The sequence below is a fragment of the Lissotriton vulgaris genome, chromosome 3_1 (assembly GCF_964263255.1).
Source record: "Lissotriton vulgaris chromosome 3_1, aLisVul1.2, whole genome shotgun sequence".
In the NCBI taxonomy this organism is placed as follows: domain Eukaryota; kingdom Metazoa; phylum Chordata; class Amphibia; order Caudata; family Salamandridae; genus Lissotriton; species Lissotriton vulgaris.
In genome coordinates this window covers 1,237,325,783-1,237,349,092 of record NC_141689.1, presented here as the reverse complement: position 1 = coordinate 1,237,349,092, position 23,310 = coordinate 1,237,325,783, and the positions used below count along the sequence as shown (strand labels likewise).

The window sequence follows — 23,310 nt, the reverse complement described above, 5'->3', positions numbered from 1 at the left end:
AAATGTGGGATGTTTATAAATTATTCTGAAAATGAAGCTGTGAAAAAAAATTCATTAAAGGGGCTTAAAGACTACGTTTTCATGCTACGTTTCACAAGCCAAATAAGCAAGCCACAGTTGAGAAGGGGAAATAAGCTACAATAGGAGCCGCACAGCATCCACAGTACAGAGAAGCTCCTCATCTCAACAGCGATCATGATGTAGGCAATAACTAGCTGGGTTTGCATCAATGTGAGAAATCTATACAACAGCTGGGCATGCCAAGATTTCACAATCAAACTAAAGTACTGGTTAATTCGATAATCCGCTTCCACCATAACGGCCCACCACAAAAAACCAAAGACCTGCCCTGGGTAGAGACCATGCCACCAGGCCGAGAAGATGAAGGTAACCAGTAAAGGCTGCATTGGGCTTTTCTGGAATATGAGTCTTCTCAGCCACTGGGAGGTGCTTCTGTTCCAAGTTCTGGTGAACAAAGACAACCTGTTTGTGGTTTCCAAAGTCCAGAGGTCCATGTCGGACAGCTCACTGTGACAGTTCTCAGTCTGGTGGCCAAGCTGCAACCCAAAGCCTGCTACATGGACAAGTGATTCATCAAGCAGCCAATGTGAATAATAGGTCATCTTGAAGAGGAGGGCAGTAGTCCACATTGCGGAAACACAACTGAATTTTGAGCATTCGGCCAATCCTGGTTGGTTCATCACCCAGTCCTGCATGAAGATTCTTAGCGTTTGTAATACCAACACACGAAGGCACATGCGGCTAAAAATCCAGATGGGGTTAACAAGAGGTGCACCCAATTTCTTGATTTGTTTGTCAAATGTCAAAAAAGAACATAGAGGGCCACCTAGCAATGCAGGAAAGAAGAGCATGTAACTGCAAAGTGCCAGATGACTCCAGGGAGACCTCTGGAATGAGCCATGCTCTTGATTTTCAGGTGTACTCCTCAGTTTGCCTTCATGGATGTCCAATGCCAGTGATGTCACCCTCTGAGTGAGCAGCATGAGTGATGAAATAGAAATAGAAAACCTAAAAGAAGGACATTGTAATAGTTAATACAATGAAGCAATCTTTTCCTTGATCCTTCCTGGTATAGATTCAAGTTTACTGCCTAGATTTGAGTTAGGATTGTAACATACATGATTCTGTAATAAATACTTCAGATTACCATGTTTCTCATGGGTCACACTAAAACATATAACGAGTTTCAAGCAGACCCACCAAGCGGACACCTAAAATAGGGGAAGGTCCTAAAAATTACATTTTCCATGTCAACTCCTATAGGATTATCCTGGATGCAGGAAAGAAATGGCTGAACAGAATTGCACCAAACTTTACTCAAGCAAGTGCCTTTGATTGAAGTGGTGTAAATTTGTTTAGTAATTAGTGTTTAAAAAGTGTTGAAGTCTGGGCATGAAACGATGACATTTTAGACATTTGCAGATCTTCTGTAGATTTGGGACTTGTTGACTGCTGTAATCTGATTGACTGGTCACTACAGAAAAGTTATGTTGCAGGCGCATTTACCCAACATGGTGCACTAAGTACTAACTTGGGAAATCTGAAAAAAAAGTATAAGGGGCAGGGTGATCCTACAATTACCCCAGGCCCATATGGGGCGGCCCAAACCAAATAAAATAATTATCAAAAAATTCTCTTATACTGGATGCACAGATTCTGCACCCTCTGTAGGTCCCTCGGACTCTCTTGGGGCCTTATTATTCACATATCCTGCATAAGATATGTGATTCCTGCAAAAAAACTGAAAATAACAAATATTCAGTGCATTATTGCTGCACTTGACCAACAGCCACATGTGGTGGTGAGCGGCAAGTTGTGGCTGGGAGCAGGGCATGATTGTAGTTGAGTCCCTCAACCCTGAAACATGCTGCACACGCTCAGGCTGTGCACAGAAGGCGTTTGTCGTTGCCTCTCAATGAAGTCCTGCTGCCAACCCTAGCTATAAGCATCCCACAGTATGAGTTGGCATACAATTTCGGTTAGCTGCAGAACCTGGCTGCCTGTGGGCATCCCCGCTGCACAGCGCACGGTCAAAGTCCATGTGCAGAGGGGTTTGGCCCCTGTGGAGGATTGTGCTCTGGGTCTGGCTGAAGGCCAATCATTTCTATGCACAGCATAGTTTGACACCCCATGGAAGGCTGGGTACATCATCCTGGCAGTTTGTTTAACCAACCTCCATGGTTGATTGGGCACAGGAAACTGTTGCTTGTGGTATATGATCAAAACAATCAATGAAAAAAATGTTGAAGTGAAGTAAGGGTTATCTTTGGTTAACACAATAACATACGTTTAAAAAAACTCACAAATTCACTGAAAAAACAACTGCTAAAATGGCGTTTGGGTTGGAAAATAAACTGAAAAAACAATGGAATTCCCAAGTTATGGTTAGGACCTCAATCTAAAACTCAGACAGCATATATGCAGACCATAACTTGCACAGCAAATGCAACACGTATCACCTCACAATAGGAATCCTATGAAGTAACAACACCCAAAAGCACAACATAATTAAATAACAATACATATGGAAACCAATAAATAATACTGCATGCATAGTTGTCTCCTTAATAAAATAAAGAGCAATTTGATATGTAATATCATCTGTAAGGTTATTCACAATATTTGTAATTGGATCTGTCACATCAAGGGTGAGGTTAAGAGCTTTGCATATTGTTGTGGTGTGACAACAAGATATTTCAAGCTACCTACCCCAAAATAGCCAATTAATTGTAAAATATAAAACATACATGAAGGGTAACATTCGTATTTTTGTTGCAATATTGCCATCTTCAGGTTCTGGCCTAGTGGTTTATGATGCCATTATAAATATATGATGGGTAGTTATAGTAAGGTTAAGGTTTCCATAGGAAATACTTTTTTAGTTTGGTAATAATTTTGGAGCCATATGGCAAATCTTCACAGAACTTTCAGAAAAAGTGCCCTCTTTTGCCTAGTTTCTTCATGGAAAGTTTCAAAGTGATCCTTCAAGTGATATCCGAGAAAAATGAGAGGGGGTCTCAAAACTTAAAACCCCCATTCATTTTCTATAGACCTTTTAAGAAGTACTGCGGCAAAAAGTACTGAACAGAAATACACCAAATTTGTCAGGCAGCTAGATATTGGTCCGGAAATCATGCTTGGTGTGATGTAGTAGTTTTTGAGATATTAGGAATGAAAAATATTTGTATATCTGGATGGTTGGGTTTGAAGGGCTCTTGTAAGAGTCCTTCAAGCCCATTTTTTAAAACTAGAGCGTTCTGAATGGGCCAGGGCACTTTTTTCCCTTGGGCCAGAGCATGCTGATTAGCTGCCGGCAACATGAAGAAAAATGTTGCAGGAAGCCATGACAGGGCACAGGGACTTAATTCCCAGTCCTAGTTTTTTTTTTTGTTATATATTGGGGCAGGGTAGGGATAACCTTCCCCTAGTCCTTGTGTTGGGGGTTCCACAAAGACCCCACTCCTAAGGTCAAATACTGTTTTAGCTTTAAAAAGCTGCGATCCTGATTGTGGCTTTTTAAAAATAAAATGAAATTTGACAGGCACTTTATATTTCAATATTCGAATCCCCGGAAAATCTTAAAATGTCCAGTTGGATCTAAAATTCCAACGTTTTATGCCAAGACTGGAACACTTTTTAAACACTAATTATGGGTCAGGGATCTTTCGGGGTCTTTATTTAAAATATTTGTGGAGGGGGGGGGGGTGGCTCCCTCCTCCCCGATCTACTCCTGAGTCCGGGAACCACTTACTTGGCCCTATACTTGAAAGAGGGGAGAGGGCATGTGGCCCCTCTCTTCAAGCCACTAATGAGCCAAGGAGACGCCATCCACTGGGCTTACTAGCCAAAAGTAGGCCAGGGGACGCAAACCCTCTCTCCCTGAGCCTCTTTTGGGGCCCAGGAACCCTATCCCCAGGGGCTAAATAGGTAAAAAAAAAAAAAATTGGGAAGGAGGCTGGGTTTCTTGCCCCACGTGGGGGGTGAGCACATATCCTACACGCTCTTACCTGGGCACAGATCTCCACTTTGCTCTTGCCTGGCTGGAGCGTTAAAAAAATGCTGCTCCCTCTCGGGGGGAGGGAGGGGGGGGGGAGTAAAGAGGAAGTTGGTGGTTCCTGCAGGCACCTAGTATTTTCCTGGGGCGCCTGCTAAGGCTGTCGGGGCCCTGGCGCTCCCCCTGCAGCCACAACAGTGTGTTTTGTGAGTCCTCCAGCAGGCACAAGGGCACCCACCAGATGCCCAGGGAAATGGGGTCTCTGGGACCGTGAAGGCTCAGGGAGGAGGGCCGCATGGCCCGCCTCCCTTTATTTAAAAACGTCCCCGGAGGATGGGGTCCCTGGGGCTGTTAGTGGCACAGGGAGCAGGGCTGCGCACCTTCTCCTCTTAATTAAAAACAAAGGGGCAGATTTATGTTGGGAATGCGCCACGTTTGCGTCACGCAACTGTGGCGTAAACATGGTGCATCCCTACGACCCATTTACAACGTGACGCATCTAGGCAGATGTGTCACGTTGTAAAGCCCTGTGCCACTTGTGGGTGTTCCGGCGCAGGGTGGGCGTTCCGGGGCAGGTGCACCTCGCAAAAGTGGCTGAATGAAATCTATAAGATTTCACTCAGTCACTTTCAGGCCAATGCTGCGTCAAAACCCTGCGCCTGCTTGAAGCAGGCGTAGGTCTTGACGCAGCATTGTAAAGATGGGGCACCCCCGAGCCTTGCTAGAGCTGCGTCGCGCTTGCGACGCAACTCCAGCAATGCGCCACCTTTACGGCACAGATGCGTCATGGTGCGCCACATTGTAAATGCGGCGCACCATGGGTGGCGGAGCAGCGGTGCAAAATAACTGCGCCAGTTATCATAAATCTGCCCCATAGGCCCTGGGGGTTGGCGTCTCTGGGGCTTCTAGTGGCTCAGGTGGGAGGGCCATGCACCCCTCCACTTAATAGAAAAACATGTTATGGGTGTTCCAAGTGGGGACTGATTACACAATAAAATTCTTTTATTTTAAAAAGTGAATAATAAATTAGCGGCAGTAGATGCTCATTTATTATTCACTGCTTCTAGGAAAGAAGTGCCCCCCCTAATGCCCAAGGGCATTATATTATTATTTTTATGCTTGTGGTACTCTACAAAAAACGGTATGCCTGCAGGGTCATTAAAACCATGACCCAAGGAGAACCCACCATATTTTTTAAAAGTGCACCTAGCTGGATCTCTATGCTCTCCAGCTGGAGTGCAAGGTCCTATGGTGGTTGTTTTTATGACTCCGTTTTATGGGCTGAACATTTTTAAAAAAAAGACTTGCAGACATGTTGGTTTTATTTAAACAATTTGTGTCTGAGGTTTTGAGTGCAAAAATGCAAAAATGAAAACAATGTTAAAAGAAAGACTAACAGATGTTTTTTTATTAAAACGATATTACATTTTTTCGATAATCGCTATTGTACATTACATTGCGTGAATAACTGAAATATACTTTAGATGAAAAATATTTGTGATATTTGGAGAAAGATGATAATAGGCTCACTTTTCGTATTTTGGTATTGTTACTCTTTGGCAAAGTCTACTTGAGGTGGGGTTGGATGCTTGCAGCCCCAATCTCAGGACGGTCAGTCTCCTGACCTCTAAGCGGTGCAGGGTTCCTCCTGCTGCCTGGACCGGCCTGCATACCTCAACTGGAGAAGAGATGTGGGGCCGAATAGGCTCTGATGAAGAGGGTCTGGTCAGGGATGACCAATGCTGCTGCTATTCTGGAGGAGTGCATGTGTGTTCTTGCATGGAAGAGGGGGGCCAGACCTGTTGATGATCAATGCGTTCCCTTTCCCCTCTGCTGCCATTACTGACAGAATCCTCTGTGGCGTCTCTGCCATGCAACTCACCCGCATAATCCTAAAGCCTGGTAGCATAACTGCCTTCAGATCTTCATGAGGCCCATGTGTGTGCTAGAGGCAGCTGCTCGGTGAGGCGCCTCCTTTAGGGCTCCCTTTGAGGGCCCATACAAATTGTGAGCAGACGCCTGCACATTGAGCTGGAGGGAGTTCATTTGGGTTCAAGGAAGAGGTATATAGTCCTAGAACATAACTGTTTGGCTAACAAAGGTGGCCTCTCATGACCTCAACATTGGCTAGGGCGGTGGTCACAAGACAGTCAGGTTAGGATAGCTGGAGGTGGTTCTTCTGACTGGCACTTTGGAACGAAGCAGGTTCTGGATGCTCTTGTGTAGTTCTTGTCCTCTACTTTATGCATATATAAGCCAATTTTACTAATTGTCCAATGTTAAGTGGTAGACTGGTATTTTCTGTTTGTGGTTGTTTTCATTTTTTGCGGGGGACCTGAGTCAGAACTCTTTTCTTTGTCCTGATCAGGTAGGTAGCCAAGATGTTGAACTGTTACAAGGTCTTTATCCAGGGTGGGGTATTGGGGATTTTATTGTTTCTGAATTGAAGATTGATCAAAGCTTCCTCAGCTATGATGAGTTACAATTATTTCTGTGTCGCAGTCCCTTCTTCGTGCAATCTCAGCTGTCCCTGGACCGATTGCTTCATTTGAAGCTCAAAACAGCTTTGCCTCTTGATAGTGGAATGATACATATTTGGTAATATCAGTTCAACACAAAATACTCGCTTGGAATCAGAGCAGCTTAAATGGCTTGCAGAAATGCTTTAGGGTGTTATCCCTTCTTAAAAGACACAAAGTAGACATAGCATGTCTTCTAGGGACACATCACTCAGATATGGAAGATGAAAAGATCAGGAAGAAATGGAGGGGCCAATGTTTTTTGGCAACTTTTTCATCCTCGGCCAGAGGGTGTCGATTTTGATAGCTAAGGTGTTCTGTTTCCATCCCAGGAACACAGAGGCAAATATAGAAGGCTGGTATGCTCTAATATATGGTGAACTAAATGGGAAGGAGCTATGCGTATTAAACATATACACACCCAACACTGATAACTCCCTTTTCTCAGTAATGAATGCTTCATTGACCACATATGTGGATATACCCATAATATAGGTGGGTGATTTAAAATGTGTCCTAAATGGAGACCTGGATAGGTCACAACCTAAACACAACACCAAACCAATTATCATTGCTGATCTGAAGGAAATTATGGGTAATCTGTGGTATATAGATATTTGGAGAATCTTCACCTGACAGCTCTACAATATTCCTGCCATAAGCTAACCCACAATACATTTAGTAGATTGGAATTTTTTCTGTATCTGAATCAGCCTGACCTTACATTCACAACACAGGCTATATGGCCTTATTCTTGTGAAGTCATTCCACCTTATTAATAGAATAAGAAGGAGGCTGAGGTGCTGGAATGGCATTCACCTGGATGCTGCTCCATGTGCCCTGGTGGATCCAGTCTGCCTTGATGCAATCCACATGACGCTCACTACTGGGAAACTGGGGTACCATCACCACCAGGGCACATGAGTGTGAAGCAATTAGGGTTCCCTGAGGGGACAGTGTCATTGCAAGGTTTTAGAAATGGGGGTTTCTAGTTGGCAAGGGTTTACACCTTTGTGCAAGTAGGGACCCTTCTTCCTAGTCAGGGTAAGGGGGATACACTTCTAAAATAACCCCTGCTCACCCCTTGGTAGCTTGGCATGAGCAGACAGGCTTATCTAAGTGTGTAAAGCATTTGCACATAACCAACAGTAATACAGTGAAAACACTACAAAAGAACACCACATCGGTTCAGAAAAAGATCCAATATTTGTATTTATCCAAAACAAGACCAAAACGACAAAATCTAACATAAAGTACATTAAAAATATGCACTTTACAAGAATACTTGAAAAACACAGCTCCTTGAAGTCTGTAGCTCCGTCCAGTGCTACCGTTGTGCTGTAAACAACAGTTCAATCTGACCGCCGTGGTCAGGGGTGTCAACAGACTGGTAAACAGTACCTTTTGTGTTGCGGCCGACACATTGGTGCAGGCTGGTCATGGCAACCATTGCATTTGCGATGTGAAGTGGAGCGGTGCAGCGTGGAGTGCCCTCAAGTTGGGGTGCAGGCAGCGGCTCGATGACAGTCGTTCAGCGGTGGCAGTGAGACCAGGGTTACAGTGCGGAGTGAAGGCAGTGCTGACAGATCACGGTCCAGGTAGTAGAGCTGGTTGCAGTAAGCTGGCGTTGGTCGGTCCGGACTGCAGTGTGGAACGGGGCGGTGCGTTGTGTAACTTATGAGTAGTGCCCCCAAGCCACAATCCGGTCATGGAGGTCGTGGCCAGCGTGCAGCGACAGCGTAGATGAGACCAGGGCAGCGAAGTGAAGCGAGGGGGTGAGGAGTGCCGGCCCACACGTCACAGTGCAAGCAGTGGCTCGTGGCATCGCTGGTGGTCGTTGTTGGTGAGACCAGGGTTACAGTGTGAGATGCGGTTGAAGAACCAGGTTTTAGAACCCAGCGGCGCCAGGGAATACGCCCAATGTCTTCGGATTCCCCTGCCTCGGCAAACAGAGACACGGGACACTTCTTGATGACGTCAAAGACCAAGTTTATTGGCTGCAACCAGGAACAGAGGTCTACGAAGCACAACACGGGTGGTTCGCTAGAGACTGCACAAATTCAATGAGGGGAGCATGGTCTTTTATGCCAAAAATCACATTCCAGGCTAGCATCAATTACGTACAAACTGACCAATAGGAACATGACATTTCAAAAGTAGCGCATGACGACAATCCCACTTTCCGTTGTCCAGCCCACCAGAAATGACCAAGCACATTCCAATATTCCTGTTCGATCAGGCCGGACAAACCCATCATAAAACCTCAACCCAAATCAGTGATTAAGCCATAAAGGAAGGAACAGAAACAGATGAGAAGCAAGATAGAAGGGTGGGTGCAGTGTACCATAAACTCAGCAATGTCCTGCTCTTTGATCTTTATCTGACCAGCTGCTTAACAAGGAACTGGTTCAGCGAGGTCAGCCTCGGGCAAGGGAGTCAGTTCGACCAGGTCACGCAAAAGTCAGCTAAGGTGTACGTGTCCCAAGGACTCGTTCGGCCGCAGTCATCGGCCTATGTGAGGGCAACCACACAAAATGGCTGCCGTACACAAAATGGAACCCAAGGGTTCAAACGAAATCCCTGAATACGTAGTGTTCTCATTGATCGATTATGACGAAAACACTCGTACACACCGCACTCGTGATTTGCGGTCCGCTGATACCAAAATCGTCTATATCCAACGACCTTTATTACACGGGTTCAGAATCTACAAACCACGGACCCTCAAACTACGGAACCACACGGTGGTGCCCTTTACAGTGCCTTCAGGACACGGAGCCGGCGACAAAGTTGGTTGCTTTTTCCTTCTCTGTGGCAACTGAAACAGCGGTTCCAGAAGCAGTACTCAGACATTGATGAAGTCTCTGCAGTCCCTGGGACTTCAGAACAGCAGGCAAGCTCTACTTCAAGCCCTTGGAGATACTCAGCACAAGTAAAGAAAGTTCAGTCCAGTCCTTTCACTGCCCAAAGCAGAAGCAGCAACTACAGGTCAACCCAACAAAGCAAGAGCACAGCACAGGGGCTGTACTCCTCCTGGCAGCTCTTCCAGCTCTTCTTCTTCGCAAGTTCCGTGATTCCAGGGAGTTCTCTGAAGTCTTTTAATTCCCAGAGACTTCCAACAGGAGGCAAGCTCTACTGCAAGTCCTTGCAGAGAACTCTAATAGCAGGATGATGAAAGTACAATCCAGTCCTTTCCCTGCCCAAGACAGAAGCAGCAAGCACTAGGCCAACATAGCAGAGAATGCAGCAAAGTGGCAGTTCCTTCTGACAGATTTTCCAGCTCTTCTTCCTGGCAGGTTCCTTAGTTCAGCAGTAATCTAAAGTCCTGGGGTCTGGGCCCCAATATTTATACTCAGTTTCTCTTTGTTCTTTTGTGCAGAGAGTGTCTGTGCTCAGCCCAAACCAGTTCTGTCCTCCATGGTCCAGCTTCCCGGCAGGAGTTGGAGACCGCATTGTCCAAAGCAGACAGGGCCTTTTAGGTACAAGGGAAAACTCCTCCCACTACTCTGAATGCAGCACAGGTCTATTCAGCCCAACGCTGACTCATTCAGGAAAGGCAGGACACACATCACCGACCCCCCCAGTGGCCGTCTGAGAGAATGCACATCCCGCCCCTGTCATTCAAAAGCCTCCCAGTAAATCCACAAACGAGCAGAGGCACACAGGATGGCTAAGCAAGAAAATACCCACTTTCTAAAAGTGGTATTTTCAAACACAATATAAAAATCATCTTTACTAAAAGATGCATTTTTATATTCTGAGTTCAGGCATACTAAACTCCAACTTTTGATCTTGTCTCAATGCGAAGTTATATTTATCAGATGTTATAAATAAACTCCCATCCTATCCTATGGGACAGATAGCCTTTCAATCGTGAAAAACTAAATTGGCAGTATTTCACTATCAAGACATGCCACACACATCAGGGCATGTCCTACCTTTCACGAACACTGCACCATCCACACTGGGGTACCTTGGGCCTACCTTAGGGGTGGCCTTCATGTAAGAAAAGGGAAGGTTAGGGCCTGGCAAGTATGTGCACTGGCATGGTCAACATGACAGTTACAAACTGTGTGCAGACAATGCAGTGGCAGGTCTGCGTTACATTTACAGGTTGCTCGTGTGGGTGGCACAATCAGTGCTGCAGGTCCACTAGCAGCATTGGATTTACAGGCCCTGGGCACACACAGTGCACTGTACTACGGACTTACTTTGCTGAGTAGTTGAATGAAACTTGACACCCACTCAGCAAACTTTCAATGTCTTCAGAGGAGCCACCGCATAGAAATCTTTAAATATTGTGGGCTGTAGTTTGCAAGGGCGTGGGGTACCTCCCTCCTCTGTCCTGGCAACACGGAGTACAGCTCGTCAGAGTCTAAATGACCCTGTTAATCTTAGTGCACTGAAGACCATCTTCCATATCTAATATCACTTTCTCAGACACTCTCATGCAGTTGAGTCAAGCCAGGGGGTCCATGGTGTCCACAAGGTTGGAAAGATAGTTCTTTAACCTGAGCTTTTTGCACATCAAGGTATCACATTCACAGCCCGGAACTAATCTCCCTCTTTGCATTTCTCGGTGGAGGCAGAGGACGGTGGCAGCAAAGGGCATCCAGACTCTTGTGCTTCCTGAATGGAGTGGTCTCCTGACTCTGGTTGACTCACACCCTGGCAACCTCAACAGCTCTTCGAGCAGTTGTAATCGTATGGCATCTTTTTCTGTTTATCTGTCCTTTGTTTTTTCTTTTAAAAAGAGAGAGGTGTGATATCCAAGCGAGGGCTAACTATCACCTGTATCTCTGCCTTTGTTACTTGAGGTCCAGGAGAGGGCAGACAAGGGAGGAGCCACAGGAGGAAAGGGTAGGTCTAAGGCAAATGGCCATAGGGGTGGCATGCCACAAGAGAAGCTGGGGTATTAGTAGATGTGATTGTATCATTGAGGGTCAATAAAGATAGAGTGTGAGCCCCCACTACTTCTCTGATCTCTCTGTGTGTCAACAATAGTAAGGTTGAAGATATTTTGTTCCTTATAATACACAGTGACACCACTCACTTTTCCTTAACTGTATTTTAAATCCTTGAACACTTGCTGCTTCCATTGACAGAGTACACAAAATGATCTGCATTTTCTATTCTTCTGTACATTTTATATCAAATATATCAAATGGTTTTTATTAGCATATTTTAGAAAACAAAGACCCCTTTCTTAAGGGTATTCATATATAATGCTGCTATCTTTGGACACTGATGAATTGGTCTTACGCACAAGCACTTTTTTGAACCTGACAACTCGCCCCCGTAAAATGATGGAAATCCCATGAAATTTGACATATGAAAGCTGTATGATTTTAAGTTTTTGATATTGTAAATCGTTTTACAAAGAGTTTATGGGACGATTGAAATGTATTCTGTGCTTTTATGAATTTTATGAAATTCGAATAAAGGTCTTTTGAACTTTGAACTTTGACAGAGACACTATGGCGGCAGGACATGTGGACTATGGTATAGATGTGCTTTTAAATGCGCTTTCGTGTTACATTGTTAACAAGCAACTGGAGTTCCGCTTTCTTGTAATGACAACCAACAGTGCAATAAATAAACATACTGCCATAAATAAGACCATGTCAACTAACGACTGAACATTTTCTGGGGAAAATTACTCAGAAGAAAGCGGAAAAGCTAGTAGTCCATTTCATTTATTAAAAAGAAGATTCAATTTTGACCCATGGCAGTCCTTGTTCACACAATGTGTCTTTGACATTAGGAACTGCGACATTACAAGTGAAGTGATGGTTTATTACGGTAGGGTATTTACTTAATTTTCTTTTTGCAAATGGCATATTGTGACAACTATACCGTAAAAAAGAAAAGCTGCATTAAATTACAAATTACTTATTATGCAATACTCAACATATACGTACTACAATTACTTATAGTTTTGCTCATGTTATTATGAGATCGGGACCTCAAGGCTACTAGGAACAGTGTTCATTTAAAGGAAACCGTGTTATAGCCACAAATGTATTGTACACTCATTCCGGTCGCAGATTAAGGGTTGCTTAGACGAGGCACAAGCTCAGAGCTCACCCACCTGAGCATTATACATACACTTGTATGTGCCGGCACACGTGTAAGGATCGCACAAAGATACACAATAGTGATGCATTCTTTTGTTAATCAGAATGCACTGGAATTGTCTCATGGACCAGTTTGCACAAAGGCAGGAATGGCATTTATCTGGATTAGAGGAGGATGCACGGGGTAAATTAAATATTTTCAAATGGAAAACTTGATCAAATCTCAAATGCTTTGTAAATCTAACCTTGTATCTACTTACTTTGCATCAAGACTGGCACTGGGTCAAGGAAATTCATGGAGCCCTCATAAGGGGTCACCAGTCTGGAACGGTGCCTGATAGCGCCTGTATGCGAAAAATGTGGCTTCACTGCCATAGATGGGGTGGCACAATGTGAGAAATCTCACACCAGTCAAGGATCTAGCTGGCTCTTCAGTCCAGCAGTTTGTTTGTTGGTTGGTGCATATTTTCTCACCTGGTATTCTGAGTGTCTTGCAGCCTGGGACTGGCATATTGGAACCATAGGTGGAACAGGGTTTGCCAACCCATCTGAAGCAGAAAAGCCCATCTGTGGACCGAGGCGGGGTTCGCGGCAGGAAGTAGAAAGGCTGAGACGAAGGCTGGAGTGAGCACGAGCAGAGAATAAGATCCCATGGAAGCAAACGACAAGATGACTCCTGCCACTAAAATAAATACATACCTAGAAGATAAAGCAAAACACCAGACTACATAAGGAGCATGCTATTTCAGCCATGCAGAATTTTCAATGTCAAGTAAACGCATTTACGCCAGTCAAGCAAATTAATTGAAGTAAATACTGAGTAGCACTTAAGGACAAAAGTGATTATGACCCTGAGGCATGCACATAAATACACACACGAAAAACTCCATAAGCAGATAACACAACTATATATGATAATTGGCATAGAATTGTGACAATTTTGATAGGCAATTTCCTCTCAACAACAGAAAATAGGAAACCATGGGTGCTAGGCACAAAGAGTTGGGCTGCATTATGGTGGGACACAACAACACAAAACAGAAAAAGCAACAGGAACTGCAGAAATCCACTCAATTCATGAGAGTCATGGGTATGTCCGTCATCTGGTTATACCCCAGTATTATACACCCAGCCATGTACCCTGGCTGGGCATAAATATACTTCAACTTTATGTCTACAATAATATCTCAATTATTATTGGACTTTATTTGTTCTTTAACCATACATATTCCGCTATATCAATTATTTCAAGCACTTCTAGAATGATGCTGGATATCAATTTTTTATTTCATTTTGGAGATAATGTCCATGACTTTACAAATACGCAATACAAAAAACGCTGACTTCATATAGACTCTTATCATACACAGACGGCCCAAGTATATTCTTTTTGCATTGGATCCATCTTAAAGTAGTCCACTCGTAAATTCAATGAAAAAATGGCCAAATGTCCATATATTCCACATGTAATGTGATTAGGCTGGTGATACTTGTATCAAAAATTCTTTTTGATTTGTTGTGGACTTCTTTTTAGAAAATAGTCGATACGTTTCGGCCAGTTAACTTCCGCCTCCTCAGGACTATATAAGGTTTGTGAATCCTTTAACTTTGAAGAAATAAAAGAACCCTATGTCAGTATGGGTATTATTATACAAAAATGTACATATATATTTACTCGGTGAAAAGCTCATCATGTGTGCATATATACAGTACAAGTGCAGCACACCAACATGACCTCCAGAACCAGAGGACATAAAACAACAACTCGTGCACATTAGTATCAAAAACTTGAACAAGAAATTTCAACCACAAATACCATGCACCAGGAGTTCAGAGGAACCACTGTGTTTGCAGTCAGATTATTGTTGTCAGGTTATATTTTTACTAACGATATTCTAATACGTCAATACTGCGATGCCACGATTGGAGGTGAGTGACAAAGACCTTGAAAATGTTGGCATACTGAATAAAAAAAACTGCACGTGTTACCCAATATACATGTGGGGAAAAAACTACAACTGCCAGTGAATCCATTTCAGGTGTCCTGTGCCTACGCACAAAACTACACAGCCATGTAGGAAGGAACCCAGCAGCACATACGTGCCACAAAACACACTCCAGAGAAGGCCCACTGGATGCGTACCATAAAATAAAATTGGAAGTCTTAGAAATGCACATATGTGGGTAAAATTTCAAGATTGCAAGGGGAGGGATCCATAAAAGCAAAATATTACGCCTTCACAGATCCGCAAAGACAACCGCCTGTGTTTGTGTGTGTGTGTGTGTGCGCACCATGACAGGATAATCTTAGTAAAGGTACTCCACGTAAATAAGACTGTATGTATGATTAACTTGTTAATTAAACTGGGTTTCATCTATAGCCGTGAATCTCATCAATTAGTTGCTAAATATTACCCAAGTTAATTAATGCATTGGAATAATGGGTGTTGCAGGTCTGTAAATTAACATGTATGTTTTATTTGAAGATTAATATTGTTCAAATATATAGAGAATGTATATGTGATATACCAAAAAGATTCTATGCAACATCCAGCAAAATAGAAAATATTTCCTTTTAAAGACTGGTAAACATAACATGGACACAAACTGAACAGACACTTTATTATAAAATACATAGGAGAAGAGTTTGGACCTCAAGTGGTGGGTAAATGATTGTTTCGACATGCATTGGGTCGTTGTTGATTTCTTCAGGACCAAGGTTAATCAAGCAGCCCTATTGGGTAAAAATATCAAAGAAATGTATCATCAAAGTTGGAATAATTTCAACATATTACCATGATAATGGAAGGCAGAAACCATAGACGTTAGCTGGTAATAGTTCATACATGTTATTTTTAGTAGTTATCAGTCAAATGATCCTCTTGCACATGCAAAGTGAGGGACAAAAATAGTCTCTTTCAGAATTTCTTAATATGTAGTTTAATATCTGATAGAAACCTCTAACCATAAATTCCTCACCTAAGAAAATCCCCCAGATGTAAGACTCAATCTGGAAAATCTTGTTCAGTACAGCTGCGCACTGCTAGGTGACATCGATAGGCTCTGCATCAATGGCGTCTGCATCGGGAGGGACTTCTTGGTGCCTTCCTAAATGCCACGAGACACTCTGACATCAGTTCCTTTCTTTCTTTCCTCACTGTAAAGCGCAGATTCCGAGGGCTACCTCCACCACGTTTTGGTCAACTTTTTTCTACTTATGAATCAAAAATCTATTTTTTTAGCTTATTTCCTGTGTGCTAGGGCAAGACGAATCCCTCTAGTTTCAAGCCTTGTTGGGATTTAAGCCATAAGATGTCGGTGGTTTGTCTCTGGTGACTGTGGTCGGGCATGACACCAAGGCCTTCACCAAGTGGAATTCCATCTACCCAAAGACTATCCTCAAGCGGGTGATGAAGCTACTAGTGGCATATCAGAAGAAGGCTCTGCATCCTTCACTTTCCTGACGGTTGTCTTCAAGATCCAAGACCTCCTTGTCAAAGTCAGATAAGTATAAGAAGCACTATAAGAAGAAGTTGAAGCATTCTTCTGTTTCACCCGTTTGACGTCATTCTTCTAGGCCCCACTCCCCAAATCCGCCTGTGGAGCCAGCATCAGGGCCCACCGCATGATACCTAGAGTTTCCTGGCACTGGAGCAAAGCCTGCCCAATTACTGGAATTTTGTGACGCCATGCACGACATCTATGGGGCCCAACTTCCTCTTGCTCCTCTTGCTCCTCTTCAGGTCCCATCGAGCCAAGAGGTGCCAGGGTTAGGTTATCACTGGCAGGTTCACCCTCAATGCCAGCCTGGCCCTCAGGTTCCATCCCTGGAACTGGGATGACCCTGCCTAGGCCACCACCTACCTAGGCTCCATTTCATTCAGTGCCTGCTTAAGCGCCGCTTAAGGATGATCCCATCATCATTCCCGACGTCAAACCGGCACCACCATGTGGCTGCTCAACGCTAAGCCCAGCACCATCCTATCCTGGTCAATCCCTGGACTTTCCTCCACCAGGGCCACCCTTTGACACCCATAGGGGTGATGAGGAAGAGATGTATGGTCCTTTGGAGGAGGTCCCAGCTGATGGTGGAAACTGGTATGAGGAGCTGGGTGATACCAGCTGTCTAGTCACCTCACTAGACACTGGCATATTGTCCCCTCAGGGCCAGGCTTCTGAGAAAGGCATGTCATTCGTCATGGTGATATAGAGGGTGGCAAACGTCCTTGATTTTCAGCTCCCGACTGTCAAGGTCAAATCAAATGTCTTAGGTGAGGAGCTTCAGGCAAGGGAAGCCCTCACCAGCACTCTCTTGGGGGCCTGTGCTAAACTGTGCACTCGCATGATTGCCCTGCGGATTTGTCCCACCCCAATGGACCCAGCCTTCCTTTCCCAGCACACCAGCACAGACAGCCTAGTGGTTCAGGCCTCTATAGACAAAATAAACCCAAGTGCATACCCTACCACACCACCGGATAGGGAATACAAGAGGCTGGATACCTTCAGGAAGCATATCCTTTCTCCCACCAGCCTACATTGTAGTCAGTGAACACTGCATGCCTCATGGGCCGCTATTCCCATGCATTGTGGGATTTGGTTACTCAGCTGCTTCCCATGCTGCCTGAGGAGGGCCATGCCATTCTCAACCAGCCTTTACTGGACAGAAGGGATGTGGCTAATTTTGACATACGGTGTGGATTGGAGTCTTGGACATCCCCTTCGGCAAGCCATGACCTCTACGGTGGTGCATCACCATCACGCTTGGTTATGGTCCACTGGGTTCTTTAGGGGATGTTCAGTCAATGTTGATTGACATGCCCTTTGATGGATCCAACCTGTTCGGGAAGACAGTTGACGTGCCCCTCTTCCACCTTCCCAAAACCAGGGTCATCCATTATCCGATGTTTGGGTCTCTACCTTTCAATATGGCCACAACAACAGTTCTCTCGTCCCTGCGGCAGCAGCGGCAGGGGCAATTAAGGCACCCACAGTACCAGCACTACCCGGCACAACAGCCAGCCTTGCCACCATCCCAAGAACAGCTGACAGAGGACCATCTCGCTTTACTCCGCAAGGAAGTGCAGGCCCTCTTAGCCAAGGGGGCCAGCAAAAGGGTGCCTGTGTCAGAGAGAGGGCATGGTTGTTATTCCTCCCACTTTCTGGTACCAAAGAAGGACATAGGCCACCCTCCAATCTTAGATCTGCGTCCTCTCAATTGCTTCCTCTAGAGCGAGAAGTTCAAAATTCTCACCTAGGCTCAGGTTTTGCCTGTCCTGGATCCCGAAGACTGGCTGGTAGCATTGGACTTGAATGATGTATATTTCCATATCCCTGTCCTGCCTGCCTACAGACGTTACCTGTGGTTCATGGTGTGCTACGGGCACTTTCAGTTAGGGTTGCTCCCTTTTGGCCTCACTAGGCCCCTCAGGAGTTCACCAAGTAGATGGTGGTGATTGCAGCACATCTGCAGGGATCAGGAGTCCAGTCTTCCCTTACCTTGACAACTGGCTGTTGAAGGCAGGCTCGCCACATGCACTCGTCTCGCACCTCCAGACTACCGCAAACCTCCTGCATTCACTGGGGTTTTCCATAAAAGTCGCACCGGACTCCCTCTAAGACACCCCATTGCAGCAGAGCCAGCACTGCCATTTTGGCAGCTGCTGCCCATGCAGGTAAGAGCGGTGTGGCCAGGTGGGGGGGGGGGGGATTTCGACAGATGGTGACGAGGGGAAATTAATTATTTATTTAATTTTCCCTCATGGTCGTCTGTCTAATCCTCCCACCCAACCCGGCCCAGCGCACTTACCTGCATGGGCCGCTCCTGTGTTTTGGGCCTATCCTCCAGAGTGGCGAGTCTGGGATATTCAGGCTATGATACCGATGTTTCAGACTGTCTCCTGGATTTCGATGAGCCTGACTCTGAGGCTTCTGGGTCTCATTGCCTCTTGCATCATGCTGGTAAAACATGGCTGTTGGCATATGCAGACTCCGCAGTGGTACCTGAGGTCCCAGTAGGCAAAATATCAAGGAAATCCCTCTGTCCTGGTCCAGATATCAGAGGACACTGCAAAAGACCTGCAGTAGTAACTAAGAAACTGCAATTTAGTCAGCAGCAGACCCCTATCCCTTACCCATCCAGATCTCATTGTGGTGACTGATCCATCACTTCAGTGTAGGGGCAGACATCTGGGTGAGGTGGATATCTGAAGACTCTGGTCTCTGGTGGAGTCCTAGCTCCACACCATGCTGTTGAAATTAAGAGCGATCAGCCTGGCATTGAAAGCCTTCTTATAGTCCATCAAAGGGCGACTGATTCAGGTGTTCACGAACACCACCACCGCCATGTGGTATTGCAACAAACAGGGAGGGGTAGGGTCATGGACCTTGTGCCAAGAATTGGCACAACATCTGGCGGACTCTTTGGATGCCTGGGCCGACGAGCTTATCCAGAGGTGGTGCACATTTCATTTTTTAGAGTGGGGGGAGCCTTGCTTGATCTATTTGCCACTACAGAGAACGTGCAATGTCATCGCTTTTGGGTACTGGCGTTTCCAAAGTTCCTCTAGCTTGGAGATGCATTTATTCTCAAGTGCAGTGCAGGACGCCTGTATGTCTTTCCTCCAATACTATGACTGTTCTGAGTCCTCAAGACGATTCGGAATGACCAGGCCAAAATCTTCCTAGTGGCCCCGGATTGGGCTTGGAGGGTGTTGTGAGAAGGTGGCCTGGTATATGCTGTCCACTGATTAAAGTGGACACCTTGCACCAATCCATCGACCCTTACGATGTATGAGGTCAACGATAACCTTTAGAAAGCTATCCTAGTAGTAGCTGTGGACAGCAGCCTTCAGGCTTAATCTTGACGGAATGTAAAGCAGCTTGTTTTACCAGAAAATCACCTCCTGAATTAATTAAATCAAAGGAGAGTTTGAGTTTTAAATTACTTATAAAGCGCGCGTACACCGGAACGGTTCCATGGCGCTATGGTAGCTCAAGTCCTCAGAGACAAGAAAGACGGGGGGGGAAACTAATGATAATTTATTGAGGGAAGGCTTTGAAGAATAAAAAGGTTTTTAGAGCCTTTCTGAAAAGTGAATATTGGGTAGTACATCTCAGGTGGACTGGGAGGGAGTTCCAGAGAGTGGGAGCAAGAGTGGAAAATTTGGAGCCTCCCCATTTTTTTCGGCGGAATCGGGGGATGGTCCGCAGGTGAAGGGAGGAAGAGCGGAGTTCCCTGGTAGGGGCATAAAGTTTGATCTCTGAGGAGACAAATGCAGGAGCTAAGCCTAGCTGGGCCTGGAAGACAAGGCAGCCTACCTTAAATTGAGAGCGTTCATGAATGGGGAGCCAGTGTAGGGATTTCAAAAGGGGAGTGACATGGTGAAATCTGGAGAGATTGTAAACCAAGCGAGCAGCCTGGTTCTGAACCAGCTGCAACCGACAAACGCTGTAGGCAGGCATACCGTAATAGAGGGCATTAGCGTAGTCCAATCGAGAGATGACCATAGCCAGTGAGATAAGTTTTAGGGCCGTGAAAGAGAAAAACCGGGAGACCCTACGGATAGTGCGGAGGGACAAAAAAGAGGAGGAAACCACCGAACTCACCTGGGAATGCAAAGTGAGTTGGTCATTGAGTTTAATGCCAAGGGTTTTAACCGAGGAGGAAGGGGAGGGAGGGGGCCCAAGAGAAGGGGGCCAGAAGAGGGGAGACCAGGGACTGGAGCAACCACCTGTCAAGACCAACTCGGTTTTATCTGGGTTTAATTTCAGGTGGTTGTGATTCATCCAGTCCCGGATGAAAAGCATGGTGGATTGAAAATTAAATTTAGAGTCAGGGGAGTGAGAAAGAGAAAAAATGAGCTGGAGGTCATCCGCATAATTATATACGGATACCTCCATTTGCTGAAGTGCAAAGATGAGGGGGGCTATGTACAAATTAAATAATAAGGGAGAGAGGGAGGAACCTTGAGGAACCCCGCATAGCAGCTTCCGGGGTTCAGCCGAGAAGTCTCCCAGACGGACCGCTTGGGTGCGGCCATTTAGGAAGGAGGACAGCCAAACCAAGGCCGTGCCACCGATCCCCGCCGCCCCGACACGGGAAAGTAAGATGGAATGGTCCACCGTGTCAAAGGCGGCGGAAAGATCGAGTAGCACCAAGGCCTGGGTAATGTTGGTGTCTAATCCCTCTCTAAGATTGTCGAGTACTGAGAGCACGACTGACTCGGTGGAGTGACCTGGGCGAAAACCGGCCTGGCGAGGAGCCAAGATACGGTTTTCTTCCACGTAGGTGGTAAGTACTCTGGTGACATGTCGCTCCAAGATTTTCCCTAAGAAAGGGAGTAGGGAAATAGGGCGATAGTTGGCGGGGTCAGAAAGGTCTGCACCAGGTTTCTTGAGGATGGGGAGGATTATCGCGGCTTTAAGAACAGGGGTAACCACACCCTGGGAAAGGGAGCAGTTAAGAAAGGTAAGCGGAGGCTGTGGGCAACACGTGAAAATGTGGGAGAGATCATGGGCAGGGCAAGGGTCAAGTGGAGACCCGGATTTAACCAAGGACAGGAGGGAGAGGAAAGATTCCTCGGTTAGTAGAGGGAAAAAATCCAGACATGCCTGTGCAGGGATACAGGGCGGGATACGGAAAGAAGAGGAGGGGGGGGAATGTTAGCTCTGATTGTTGCAATTTTATCCAAAAAGTAAGAATTCAGGGAGTCTCATAAAGATTGTGAGGGGGAAGGCTTGAAGGAAGTTCTATCGGAATAGGCCAATTTATTAACGATAGAGAAGATTTCTCTAGGTTTATTCTCCGCGACTAGAATTTTAGAAGAAAAATAATCCTTTTTGGTGGAAAAAATAAGTTTTTTATATTGCAACAGAAGGGAAGTATACTTAGCTTTGAGAATGGGACAGTACTGGCGTCTCCAGGCCCGTTCTGCTCGCCGGACTGAAAGTTTTAGCGATTTCAGTTCATCGTTGAACCAGAGATTGGAATCGTTCGTCCGTCTAGAGGGGACCCGCCTAAGTGGGGCGATGGACTCACCGACTGAACAAAGCCAAGAGTTTATGGTGTTAGCTTGTTCTGAGGAGGACAGGCCAGATATAATTGGACTAGAAGCGGGAAGAGAGGCAGCTAGAGAGGCTACATCCCCAGGATCTTACCCAGATATTTTTAGGGTGCAAGGGTTTGGTGGGCGGCCGATTTTGAGAGGAAAAAGAAATCAAGGAGTGGTCGGACCAGGGACAAGGGGAGACAGATAAGGACGCAATAGGACAATTGAGAGACCAAATCTGGTCAAGGGAGTGACCTTGGGTATGCGTAGGGGAGTGAATGTGCGAGATGAAATTGAGGGAGCGTAAAGTTTCGGAGAATTCCTTAGAGGTGGGGCATTCAGCTGGATCAGCGGGCCAGAAGTTAAAGTCGCCCAGTACCAAGACTGAAGAGTTGTTAACTGCTAGGGTGGCTGCAAGTTCTTGAAACCCGTCAAGAAAGGTTTGAGGAGGTTGGGGGGGACGGTACATAAGTAGACAAGTGAGGGGTACTTTGAGAGAGAGTGAACGGACCACTAGGAAGTCTAGGAGAACCACACAGTAGTTATATACAAATATGTATTATTAATATAACACTAGTATCCTTTACCCGAGTACAGAACATAAAGCACACAATACGATATCAACATAACAATTGTAAGTAGCACAATACACAGTGGGCTCCAGGGGGAGACCAAACCATATACTAAAATAGTGGTATGACAACCACGACTCGGGTCAAGACAAGGTCTGGAGCACGTAGAATCATTGGGACCCCAAGGAACCACCCAAGGTGAGTAGATAGGGACCGCATGGAAGACGGGTGCAATGTGCTATCACGACCGGGGGCTCTGTACAATTCTATGGGGAAGTTGTGGTTGCAATTTTACAGTTTAAGGACCCTTCTAGGAGGACTTCGAGGAAACCCTTCAAAACTTAAGAGGTTGGAGAGTCACCCCACCCATGGATACCAAACTACCAGAGTTACCTATCTCAGAGTAGCCGGGCTTGAAGTGGCGTCAGAAACCGCAGTCGTTCTCTATGGAAGACTTCGAAGAAGTGCTGCTGACGTGAAGGTGGAAAGGGTCCGGTGGAATCCAAGGGTGGATTCTTGAAGAAAGGAACTGTAAAGCAGAGGGGAAAGAATGTGGGTCACTTCATAGTGACCAGGGGCTCGGGACACAAATGGCCACCGATGTCGGGTGCTTCAGGTGCGAAGAAGGGATGCTTGACTCTGCAGCCACGAGGACCAGGAGACGTCAACGATGACCAGGAGCCAGATGCAAGCTGCCCCACAAAGGATACCGAGTGCTGAGGGGTCGATGTCCGGCTGGAGTACCAACCAGCCTTGGCAAAAGCAACCCATGCAGGATGGTCAAGCAGGTTACGGTGTGGACCAGCAAGGTGCAGGGGACTCACCAAGCAAAGGGGCATCAGGGCACGTCCGGAGCAACCAGGAAAGCCCAACAGAATTAAAGCTGACCCTCAGGAGGACCCACAGGCCGAATGACCAGGAGTCATGAGCGGACGTTGAGCAAGATCACAAAGTACCAGCCACGGAGCACTTGGTGTGAGGAGGCCAGAGTTCTTTGGTGGAAATACTGCTCAGGGTCAGGACTACACAGAGTCCAATGCACAAGCTCGGGAATTGCCAACAAGCATATGCACTTGCAAA

At 45.8% G+C, this 23,310-nt stretch overlaps 1 protein-coding gene across 1 annotated transcript in view; it reads right to left on the bottom strand.

Annotated features, from left to right (window-relative positions):
• Nucleotides 1-71: 71 nt before the first annotated feature.
• The window catches only part of MBOAT4 (membrane bound ghrelin O-acyltransferase MBOAT4), a 99,852-nt gene continuing 76,613 nt past the window's right edge, over nt 72-23,310 (bottom strand). The window contains exons 3-4 of the mRNA XM_086963674.1: nt 13,086-13,310; nt 72-1,029 (exon numbers count right to left, since the gene is read on the bottom strand). Of these exons, the coding sequence (XP_086819800.1) occupies nt 72-1,029; nt 13,086-13,310 (1,183 nt within the window). The remainder of the gene's footprint in view (nt 1,030-13,085; nt 13,311-23,310) is intronic.